At 33.9% G+C, this 11,435-nt stretch overlaps 3 protein-coding genes across 3 annotated transcripts; 1 reads left to right on the plus strand and 2 right to left on the minus strand.

Annotated features, from left to right (window-relative positions):
* Positions 1 to 702: 702 nt before the first annotated feature.
* LOC137838139 (uncharacterized) lies at positions 703 to 3,535 on the minus strand. The gene is made up of 5 exons (XM_068647379.1): positions 2,645 to 3,535; positions 2,208 to 2,260; positions 1,810 to 1,958; positions 1,565 to 1,716; positions 703 to 1,465 (listed from the first exon to the last, which is right to left on the minus strand). Exons 1-5 carry the CDS (start codon positions 3,414 to 3,416, stop codon positions 1,050 to 1,052), a joined length of 1,542 nt encoding a protein of 513 aa, XP_068503480.1. The 5' UTR covers positions 3,417 to 3,535; the 3' UTR covers positions 703 to 1,049.
* A 244-nt stretch (positions 3,536 to 3,779) lies between these two features.
* On the plus strand, positions 3,780 to 6,528 carry LOC137838143 (uncharacterized). Its single transcript, XM_068647384.1, has 7 exons — positions 3,780 to 4,118; positions 4,236 to 4,346; positions 4,513 to 4,581; positions 4,895 to 5,026; positions 5,498 to 5,575; positions 5,856 to 5,987; positions 6,067 to 6,528. Exons 1-7 carry the CDS (start codon positions 3,921 to 3,923, stop codon positions 6,247 to 6,249), a joined length of 903 nt encoding a protein of 300 aa, XP_068503485.1. The 5' UTR covers positions 3,780 to 3,920; the 3' UTR covers positions 6,250 to 6,528.
* Positions 6,529 to 7,287: 759 nt separating this feature from the next.
* LOC137838144 (probable protein arginine N-methyltransferase 1) lies at positions 7,288 to 10,670 on the minus strand. The gene is made up of 9 exons (XM_068647385.1): positions 10,413 to 10,670; positions 10,256 to 10,266; positions 9,916 to 10,071; positions 9,725 to 9,788; positions 9,481 to 9,623; positions 9,287 to 9,374; positions 9,016 to 9,131; positions 8,774 to 8,924; positions 7,288 to 7,687 (listed from the first exon to the last, which is right to left on the minus strand). Exons 1-9 carry the CDS (start codon positions 10,606 to 10,608, stop codon positions 7,482 to 7,484), a joined length of 1,131 nt encoding a protein of 376 aa, XP_068503486.1. The 5' UTR covers positions 10,609 to 10,670; the 3' UTR covers positions 7,288 to 7,481.
* Between the last annotated feature and the right edge of the window lie 765 nt (positions 10,671 to 11,435).

Here is an 11,435-nt window from a genome sequence, read left to right on the forward strand (position 1 = left end):
TTTCACACACTTAACAACCATGTTCATTCTTGCATTGTTTTTTTCTTTGTTACTCCACTAATTCAGTGTTAAAAAGAGGACTTTCAGGGTCAATGTGAAAAAGGGTTACTCTCTTACAATGCAGTGAAGGAAGTTTGTTGAAACATTTCTTTCGAACAGGATTGTGTTTGAAGGAAAATAATGAATAAAGGGTATTATTTATATAGAATAAATAAAATGTTAAAGTGAAGGACCAAGAGTTACAGAGTCAATTCCTTCTGATTCTTATAATGTGTCACGCCACCAATTTTAATCATTTCAAGTTCATTTCTTAACTTTTCAATTTCTGACATTTTTTGTACTTACGCTACTAAATTCTTCAATATCAAGACTTCATTGTTTAAACTTGAGGTAGTAAGCATAATACTTCAATTCATCAAAGTAAATTCTTCAAATCTAGAATTCAATTAAATGGAAAAACAGTTTTTATCAGTATGCTCAAAACAGTTATTTAGAGCTCCCCTGCCACTGCATTAATTAAAGATTCGGGCAGTTTGGAAGATTCTCTAATTTTTTTCACCAAAGATATGCTAACCTTTTACCAAAAGATCCTTTTCAGAGTACAAAATTGCTTCATTTATGCAGCTTCATTTGAAGTTACATGCATATCTAGATTACCAAAAGGCAAAAGCAAATAAAATGTAAGGCACACAAAGAGGAGAATAATAGGAAAAAGGCCTCTGCGGATACAAATTTCAGCCTTAATATCAGACATTACTAACATAATATAATACAAAAAGAAAACTAAGCAGCTTCTTAAGAAAGTTCAAGTGCAATTGCAATGTAACTGCACCAAAAACTCGTTAGAGCCTGCCTGAACTAAATTAGCAAACCCGGAAACACAATGCTGACAAAACTGATGAGGCTGCACACTTCTCACGCCTTGAGACCTCACATGATGTAAAGGATCCCCAACTACATCACAAAAAGGGACTGTGGTAGCTATCTAGTTGGAGTAAGTAAATAACATGGTTGTGGCTTTAACACTGATATCAGTATGTTATTCTAGCTTATGCATCTGTATCTGAGATCGGGTCCTCAACTTCACTCTCACCACTTGAACTATCATCTGCGGTTGAAGTCCTGGCTTTGACTGGCTCAGAGTTTTGATGGAGATCATATTTGACAAATTTAATTTTCTTTTCACTGTGTTTTCCTTTTCGTTTCCGATCGGGTAACTTCATAGTTTGGGCAGCAGCTACAAACGCATCACTAATCAAGTTGTTTTGCTTATCATCCTCACCTGCATTTCCCTCTTCCCCAGCATTATCAACATAAAAAAGGTCACCATCTGCTATCTTTCTCTCCAAGTTACTTGCAGGGTGCTCGGGTTTGGAAATATCAAGACCTGATGTAGCATGGCTTTTTAAAATATCATCATCTTCAAAAACTCTGATCCCTCGGTTCTCAAGGCTCAGCAGCCAATCTATTAAGTAGATTAAACAGTGAATAAAGAAAATATTTTAGGTGTATAATGCATTGAGCACCATATCTGATCAGAAATATAAGTTGCAGATCTACTTACGTATAAGAGCTCTGGGAGAGGATCCATTAGCTTTGCCTACTTTTTCCTCCAAAACATTCTGGCTTGTAACCCATTTAACTATTTGCAATGGCAATCCAGAAGCAGAAAATGCCTTGATATAAGAGATAGCTCTATTCTGGTCACCAAGTCCCCTATATTGATACAGAATTAGAATTTACACCATGTAAAAAAATGAGAGAACTATATACACATAATACAATAATTAATTCCTCATAGTATCATACCTAAAATACTCCACAGCCCCGTGAGTAGCAACCAATCTCGTCAAGGTGAGGTTTTTTATGTACTTGACATTTGAATAGAGGAAAGGGTAGTCCACCAATAGTACAGCATCAAACAAAACTTTCCTTGATAGAATTTCATCTTCAGGTTTCTGCACGGACAGAGATAGAAGGAAACACCTTTTAGAATCCCAACATTCTGATGAATGGACCAAGGAAATAAACAAGGGTAAGTGTAAAACTATGAAAAGTTTGATTGTACTAGCAATAGCCGTGGTCTAAAATTATGGTGTTGGACTGTTGTGCAATGGAAATGAGAACAAATACCCTTTCTAACTACATACATCAAATATGAAAGAAAGGACATAAACTTATGGCGAATACAAGGATAAAATACTGACCAGTATTGAGATAAAAGGCAATGGTGTCTCCAATGCCGTCCTCATAAGGATCTCTGGTCACACAAAAGATAAATCCACGTTAAATAGAAACCATAAAAATGAGAATCCAAGTAAGAGAAGAGTTGAAGCAAATGATCAAGTGCTTCTAATGGGAACTCTTCCATGACCCAGCTGAATTCAATCGTGAAAAGGTTAAAAATAAAAATTCATGGACAAAATGCACCAAATATGCAAGTAACTTGGCCCATGGAAAGTTCATGCATTTCATAGAGAACATTATAGTGCAAAACTATAATTTCACTGCTACACTCAATTGCTTAAGCTACTACAAGACTACAAGTGGTTGCCTATAAAACAGAAAATTTAGAGTTACATTGACATGTATATGAAAAGTAAGGGGAAACTGAGATATAAATAAAAAGCAAAACCTTACTAACCCAAAAAGTACGTGTTCTGAAAGCTAGATATTGAGCTAACAGCCCAACTCTTCAGCTTCGATTCCAATCCATCCCTTGACGTTGCCAGATGAAAAGAAAGACAAAGTTTCAATAACAACACTTCCATGATAATAGCACCACCCAAGTAATCAACATGAAACCCTTTGGAACAAATCCAGCCACAAACATCACTGCTCACAAGAGGTAACAAAGATTCAACCGCTTCATCATTCATGTCCACCCAAAGACGAGCCAAATCAGTGAAAGGAAAAATCAATCTCGAGGATTCAGATTCCTCCTCATAAACCTTGTTATGACAAGAAAGGCTTATATACCCAAGAACTACATCCACCAAAGACTTCACCTCCCTCATAGCTTTCTTCTCTCTCTTGCATCTCAATTCCCTCCCTAACAGCTCCACCATCACTCCGTGAAGCGCAAAAACAACAGGAGCCAGCAAAACGATGCTCTTTGAAGCACAAACAGAACCTGAACACGCAGAAAGCAACTGAAACAAGTCTTTCGCGGCCAATATCATATCCAAGGCATCGCCTTTCTCCGGGTTACGTCCACGAAAGCTTATTGCAGCATAGGCCCATATCGCCTCGAAGGGTGGATCAACCTTCGCTTGCATCAATTCGTAAAACGTAGAGACGAAAGGAGACAAATTTGGAGATTCTTTGGAAATCTCAGACAAGAGTTCTTGCATTGAGTGTTTCAGCTTGAGGGCGTAGTTCTCACCCACTAAAGGGACCAAATCTGTGGCCTCCATTGGAGAAGAGAAGAGTGCTTAATCGATGTTCAAAAGTATTTTGTACAAATCTGATTTCTAGGGTTTATAAGAGAAGGGTTTTAGTAATTATTTGGTGCCCGGTTCGAACCGGTTTTGTATTGACTCTTACGTGGACTGTAAAAATTGGATTTTTTTAGGGGAAATTTGAAATCTCAATCATAAAATTAAGAGAGCACTACGTGTTTGCTTTCTCCTCATTGGTGGAGAATATGGGACCTAGCATTTTTTGCTTATCTGGACCAATCAAATGACCTAAAAAGGGGTAATTTTATGGGCGTAACCGTAATAAGACCAAGAATTTAGAATTATTTTAAGATTATTATATAAATATAATAACGGGGTTTTTCTTGATGGTTGATCAATTTGGTGTGTTACTCACGTACCCACCGAATCGTACAGTTTAATTTGGTGAAAATTTTGATCTTTCTAAGAATCAGCTGCTGGTACTATCCGAGGTGGTTGCAGTGTGGTGTTGTTTGGAAGATGAAGGGAGTGTTTTGGGTCTTAGTTGTAGCAGTGGTGGTTGCAGCATGGATGCCCCTCTCACACTGTTCCAAGAAACCGGTTGGGGTGGCTAGAAAGGAGGACATTCCGTACATAAGGTGTCAAGTGTGTGAGAAGCTCGCTAAGGAGTTGCATCAGCAGGTTCAGAAAAAGCAAGCTGAGATCTCTCCCAAGAAGGTTCTTTTCTTGTTTTTTTGTTCTCCTGAATTGCTTCCTTGAATTTGTTTCAGAGCTGATTTGTAGGCTTTTTGGTGGAAGATAGATATTCAATGATTTTGTGTATTTCTGTGTTAGATCTCTGAGTACCAGATCATTGAGATAGCGGAGAATGTTTGTAATCTGAAAAAAGCAGAAGCGGATTGGATATTGCGCATAGATATTGTGGAGGAAGGAGATAGGCTGCAGGTAAGAGGACTCAACTTGTTTGATTCTAATTTTTATTTTGAGTTTGACATTGTTATGCCATTTTCCTCCCCATTTGTTGCAACCTTGTACTTTGTTTGGATTGTGAATGGAACAAGTATAAGTCTTACTTAGATGTTGTTTTTCCAACTTCCTTTCTCATTATCAGCTTGAGGAACAAGACTCTGAAGGACAATGCAATTCGGAATGCAAGACAATTGAGCGAGCCTGTCAGGATGTAAGTGTGTATTTCAAATTCAAATTTACACCTTCTCAGTGCTTTTGTTTGTCACCAGTGAATCTCAATATTACTGGCTTATGTGAGAGAGTTGAATAAAGGAACAAGTTTCACTGAATATCTATTTCTCAATCAAATGAGATTACTATGTTAGTGTGTTGATGTTGTTGTACTGTTCATCATCTGAAGTGTACTTCCTTGCACTGGTTTGTATTTGTTGTGTTTTTTAAATATCCACATTTCAAGGTGGTATCTTGTAAATCTTTATGCTGAGATGTTTGTGATTACTAAATTGGTAATGTGGAATTTGCAGGTTATTGGATATTCGGATACTGATGTTGCTGAATATTTATATAGTTCCAAGCCCGATATTGATTCATTGCGCAATTATCTCTGCAAAGACCTTACTAAAGCATGCAGTACCAAGCCACCTCCTGTCCCTAAGGTAACTATAGTTTGAAATTGATGCTTCTATTAATATGGTTATGATTGGCATACACTTTTCTTGTGAACTTATGGATGCATGGAAATTGATTGTTGAACATAATCTTCTTTTTTGGTTTTGAAATTTATTTTTTGAATACCAAGACATGCACCAACTCAATCATGAAATACTTTTCAGCTTCAATAAGTATCAAGTGTTGATTCCTGAACAAAGGGTTGTTACCGATTAACTATTTTCCACGTATTAACTTCATATATAGAAATGGTTTTTGACCAGGAATGCTGTTTCTCTCTACCTTTGCCTTTAATTTTTGTTAATGTCTTCACTGAACATCGGGGTAAAGTGCTAGTTTCTTTATTGTTATAAAAATATAATCTGTGATTACTTTATCATTGCCGTTTGATGATGTGGTTGAGTTCTTTTTGGAAAATCTTGTTATTTTCATCATGAAGATATCTATTTGTGTTGCAGAACAGAGCACCTGGAGAACCATTTGCTGCAAAGTCTTCCAAGGAGGCTGAAATGGAAAAACTGCTGAAATCAATGGAGGTATTTTACCTTTTCTGTCCTTGTTTATATTTTATATTTTAGAATAAAAATATATGCACTGACAGTATAAAGGTGCGTTACATTGACATGCTGCCTTAAATGATCATGTATGTTAAGATTTTCTGACTTTCATAATAATTATCTGAAAAATTATACTAAGGATTCTGATTGGTTATCAATGCAAAAACTTTTACACTAATAATACATGCTTAATAAACTCTTGCTTGCTCTATGTTACTGGTTGTACATTATGATCACGTTGCATTTCCTTCTGGTTCAGGGCATGCCTGGAGCACCAGGCATGAAAATGTACTCGAGGGATGATTTAATGAACATGAACAATTTTGGTGGTGAAGATGGTGATGATGAAGATGAAGACGAGGATGATGAGACGAACTTCCCATCAAAATTGGTATGAACTGTCCCTTTCATTCATGTTGATTGAAATTTCTTGATAAAGAGTGATGGTTTGAGTAAACTGCATGTTCTAGGGAAAAGTTTTGAAGGCAAAAGAAAGTGGAAAAAGAGACTGGAAACAGGTGATAAAAAAGGGAATTGAGGACACAAGCAAGACACTGAAGAAACATGCAAACAAAGTTTCTAATCATATACGACAGTGGTGGAGGGGAAAGAAGAGAACCACTTCAAAGAAGGGAGGGAAGCAAGAGCTTTAATGCTGATATGTATTCCCTGACCGTTGGAACAAAATTACATCACCACGTTTGGTTACTGATTACTGATATGGACATGAATTGGAAGGAATATCATTTGAGAACTTCACCATCACCACTTGGAATCATTGGTTTTGCAGTCAAGGATGTGCTATCTAATGTGTTTTGGTGAGTCATTTGTTGTCTGATGATGATGTATGTGAAGGGTGTACACTCAGCTAACCTTTTCAGAGGATAAAAAATACTCTTTTTTGAGATTTATGCATCGATATTTTTAGACAAGTTTTGGAAATTTAGTGCTATTTGGAATTGAAAAACTACCCAGAAGCTGAAAATTTTATTTTAATGGATATTGATAAACAAATGTATGCAGAGATATAAGTCAATAGAACAAATCTATTTATTATATTTTTATTTTAAGTAAAATGATTTTTTATTTACTTTCATGCGCTTATTGGTACTCCTATTAAAAAAATCTTTATGCCAATATTTGTTCATCAAATTAGAAACTTCAAAGTTTATACTTAAAATTAGTATTAAGTAAAAAAGGATACATCATATTAGAAATAAACAATCCCTTATGGGAAGTAATTATGTTATACATGGACAGTAATATGTTTTGAAAGGGCCAATATGTGATTGAGTCGAATCAATCTTCTAAAAAGAATATAACAATAAAATTATGTGTAGTCGTTTCTATCAGTTCTTGTACAATTTACAACATTCAAGGAATAATTTGAACAAAAAATTCATTTTTGAAAGACTAATATTTGACAATTTGTGTATATATTTTATTAACTTTTTGATTTATTTACAAGAGCGATATTCAAAGATGAAATTAATAATTTATTCAAAATCTCATGGTATCTCGATACCCACCTCATGATTTGAAAAGAAAAATAGCATGGACATTATAACAGTAAAGAACACATTTCTAATCCTTTAAACAAACATGGCAGGCATAATTATTGTAATTTGCAAGTAATCACATATGTTTGCTTATGAATTGTCAATCTCCAGGCAAGAGGGGGGGAAACATAATAAAATGGTAAACAATAAATAGATTTCAAATTATATCATTTCATGGAAACATAATGTTCAAATACTTGAAAGAATTCAAATAAATAGGCAAACATGTTACATTCATTAAAAGCTAGCCTCTAGTTTAAAATAGAAGCAGCAATTGTCAAAATCTTACAAACTGCATGAGCCAACCAATAAACCAAAAACCAGGTTCAACGCATCTTGTAGTACTGAACCCTTGAAACATTGCATCGCTTTCCATTCAATGAATACTTAACCATTATATCAACATCCCGGGGATTCTTTTTATTTGGTGCAACAGTCATGCTTCCTACAATTGCCTCCCCCTCACAAATGGTCAAGATATCTTCCAGATATAGGACTGTTTGTTTCCAATGTGTAGTTCGTGATTTTGGTCCTGCATAAAACCTCAAAAGGTGAGTGGTCCCAACTCTGTCGTACTAGTTTAACAAACTTGACACAACCACACTCAAATGAATTTCCCTAATTAACATAAAACAAAGACATCATGTTATAACAAACTAGAAGCCTGACTTAGCAAAATAGTTAGTTACAACAATGAGGTGGTTATGTTTTGGTTATCAATTTTGTTTTAATACTTTAAAAACAATTTTGTATCACAAATCTTTAGGAGTTAATTCATACTTCTCCTCAATTCTGTTTTTCTTTTCTGATTTGTTTGACAAACAAATTGTAAAGAACATTTTCACACAAATTTCGGCAACCATTTTTTGGAGAAAATAAATCCAGCATAGTTTCAATAGATAAGTCAATTCTATTCAGTTAAGTCACAGAAAAAAATGTTGCAGTTTGATGAAACTTTTAGAGGAATACTTTTTTTTTATTTGTCTAAAGCAAAGAAACGTAAGAGGACAGAAATTATGATATAGAACGGTTACTACATCCTTCCCTTATTCAAGAAGGTCTCCAGTAACAACTACAATGCCTTTTTCACCCACCATATCACAGCGATGAAACCTATAGCAGGGTATCCAGAAGATTTAGAAATCTTATCAGTTTTCAGGTTGGCAAAAGCAGTTAAGACATTATTAACAAAGGCTTTTGCAGACAGCTAATAAAGTGCTGACAAGATGAGAAAAGAGGAAAGGATATTGGGAACTGGCTGACTTCATCCTAGACATCATTGCTTGGACTGATTAGTGCTTACAAGTGGATATATGAGTTAAGCATAAACTCACTAAGATGTTATCATAGTCCTTCAGAGTCTATATCATACTCCTGTTAAACCACCTATAAATATCTGATTTCTTGTTCAAGATGTTCATCTCTCGGCATAATGAAGGTGTTAGAGATCACACATTAACTAGGAATAAGACCGAATTAATATATGTATACAAGTGAGATGCAATTCTCAACTTATAAACCGGTTTTGCAAGGTTATGTCAGGCACACACCCACTTATTAAGATGGACAAAACCAAAGATTCAGATAAAGAGTAGTGCGGAAGTAAAAAGGAATTAACCTGTAGAGAAGCCCATCAATTTATGACACTTTGTGAACGATACATCAAAATATGCAACAAGGGCATGAATATAGTCATCACGTTCAGCTACGAGCTTAAAAGGTGCTGTGAATGAAGCATCTCCAGGAGCCATCTTTGAGATATCCATGGTCTAAACAAAGATGAACCAATCAGTTGCATATTTTCCAGACAAAAGAAACTCCCTATAAGAAACATCAGACAAACTGTAACTATCAACTCACCTTGAGTAGTTGGCAATTTGTAGCAATCTGATTCTGGTCAACTGTGTCAACAAGAGGCTCCATTATGGCTTGCTTCTTGATGCAGCTCATGTTAAATCCATATACATTGTTCCAAACTGATATAGAAAATGAAATATATGTAAATACTACCAATAAATTGAATGACTTTTCTTTTGTCCTGTAAAGTTGGAAATTTTAAGCATTGTCAACACCATTCGCAGGAGCAGTTAACTTCAATTCTTTTAATAAAGGATAAAAATTATCAACTAACACTCAATTTTATCTTCTTTGTAGTCTGCATCTTCAATGGCAGTGAGGTGGAGGGATGCTCTATCTGGTAGTACAACTCCATCATCCGCCTGGCCAAAAAGAGGAAGAGAAACCCTCAAGCCATTGACCACACAGTTCATGCATAGAAATGATAATGAACTGTTATCAAACAAGAGCAAGGAAAACACAACTTACAAGCCATTTGTCACGTGCATAGAGCACGGAATTTAACATATTCTCAAACAACAAGAAATATCCCATCCATTCTGAAATTATTATATCAACTTTAGCAACTGGAAGCTCAATTTCCTCAATTTTCCCCTTCAGAACAGTAACAACTGTAGAAACAAAACAGCAATATATTAATTAAAGTGGATAGTTTTACAACTAATCAACATATAATGAAAATGTATTAGATGCAACATATAAATGGCATCACCATTAGAGAAACCATTAGTTTCAACAATCTCCTTTGCCATGTCAGCCATGTGGGAGCACTCAACCTGAGTTTCACAGATTCAAAAAAAAAATCAATAAAATACAATCTGGAATGCATAAAGTTAGATACAATCTCAAGTATTTTCAAGATTAAGAACACTTCAAGGATAAAAAGAAAGTTAGATATATAACCGCATAGACATGTTCTGCCCCCGCTTTGGCACAAAATAGTGATAAAATCCCAGTCCCAGCTCCAACATCCAGAACTACTTTATTCTTGAATAGAAACTTATTCTGGTAAATAACATTTTGATATGTCTTAGTTCTCACAGTGTCCTTCAACATTTCCTGCAGTGTAAAAAGAGGTTACCGCATACCTTTCTATGAAGCATAAAAAATTATTGAATATTTGAATTTTTATTTTTTATTTTTTTTGCTATTCATAACACAACTAGTTAGAAAAACCTAAAATCAACAAAAAAAAAAACAAAAAATTTAAACATCCTGCTGCATCCCAGTTGAGCATACTTACTTCATGAATTCCTGCAACCACAAACACAGACAAAAAAAAAATGAGAATGAAACAAACAAAACTGTTATAGTAAAAGCTTGAGTTATTAGTGTGCTTAATGAAAGATACCCAGATGAAAAAGTAAAAACTTTTTGAGTATTTGGAATTGGGAATATACCAAAATGAGAGTAGGAATCAAAATAGTAGTCGGCACTGGTTTTATCATCGGATTCAGCGATGTCACACATGGATTGGTCGAGGTTGGAACTCTCTTCGACAGCTTCCTCGGCATCCTCAAAGCGAAGGTGGCTACTCATGGTGGTGTCTTCCTTGCTTGACGAACACTGATTATTGTTGCTCTTTCGCCGACCCATCAACTTCTCTATCTTTACTCTGATTGGAAATTAGGGTTTAAGGTTTTAGCAATGACACACTGTTTTTTTTTATCTCTTTCTTTTATAGTATTTGGCAATATCTTTAGTAAAAAAAATAAAAAAATTGTGGGAAGATGAAAAAAATTAAATAATTGTGGGAAGATGAAAAAAAAATATGATAATATAATATGATCACTAACTGAAAATTTACAAATATAATTATATAATATTATGAATTTTACTTAATAAGTCTTATTTAAATTACTGAAAACACATACGCGGTACATGTATATTTAACTTTTATTGTAATAAAATAATATAAATTTATAAATATATTAGTATATTATTTTTATGAGTAATTAATTGGAAATATGAAAATAACTACATTTAAAATATATATATAATTTATAATAAAAAAAATATTGAAAATTTTATTTTATTATTATTTTAAATAAATGTTTAATTATCTTAAAATAAAGAGAAATTAGTTAATTGTTTTTTAATAAATAATATTATTTTTATTTATTAAAAAGTAAAATTATCTTATTAAAAAAATATTAATAGTGTATCCTTTATAGAAATATTATTGTTTAAATCTATTTTAGTTTATATTTTAGGATACTGCCATTTTCTTCTTATTTTTTTTTTGAAGTTAATCATTTGAATCCAGCCTTAAAACATAAATTAGAGACAAAAAAGCAATTAAAATTATACCGATATATAATACTTTAAAGAATATAATTATACATTTATATCTCAACTTTTTGTTTTATTCCTTGTTATTTTAAAATAATTTATATAAATAATGTAAAAACAAACAAAAATAG

The sequence above is a fragment of the Phaseolus vulgaris genome, chromosome 4 (assembly GCF_000499845.2).
Source record: "Phaseolus vulgaris cultivar G19833 chromosome 4, P. vulgaris v2.0, whole genome shotgun sequence".
In the NCBI taxonomy this organism is placed as follows: Eukaryota; Viridiplantae; Streptophyta; class Magnoliopsida; order Fabales; family Fabaceae; genus Phaseolus; species Phaseolus vulgaris.

Bases quoted from the DNA above. Each gene is read 5' to 3' on its own strand.
- LOC137838139 (XM_068647379.1), bottom strand. From the start codon at position 3,416: ATGGAGGCCACAGATTTGGTCCCTTTAGTGGGTGAGAACTACGCCCTC. The intron at 2,261-2,644 runs GTTAGTAAGGTT...TTGTGTGACCAG, and splicing joins TCAGAACACGTACTTTTTGG to AGATCCTTATGAGGACGGCA. The intron at 1,959-2,207 runs GTCAGTATTTTA...CTGTCCGTGCAG, and splicing joins TGCCTTTTATCTCAATACTG to AAACCTGAAGATGAAATTCT.
- LOC137838143 (XM_068647384.1), top strand. From the start codon at position 3,921: ATGAAGGGAGTGTTTTGGGTCTTAGTTGTAGCAGTGGTGGTTGCAGCA. The intron at 5,576-5,855 runs GTATTTTACCTT...CTTCTGGTTCAG, and splicing joins AACTGCTGAAATCAATGGAG to GGCATGCCTGGAGCACCAGG. The intron at 5,988-6,066 runs GTATGAACTGTC...TGCATGTTCTAG, and splicing joins CGAACTTCCCATCAAAATTG to GGAAAAGTTTTGAAGGCAAA.
- LOC137838144 (XM_068647385.1), bottom strand. From the start codon at position 10,608: ATGGGTCGGCGAAAGAGCAACAATAATCAGTGTTCGTCAAGCAAGGAA. The intron at 9,375-9,480 runs GTAAGTTGTGTT...CTTTTTGGCCAG, and splicing joins ATGCACGTGACAAATGGCTT to GCGGATGATGGAGTTGTACT. The intron at 9,132-9,286 runs GTTAGTTGATAA...TTTCTATATCAG, and splicing joins CAAAGAAGATAAAATTGAGT to TTTGGAACAATGTATATGGA.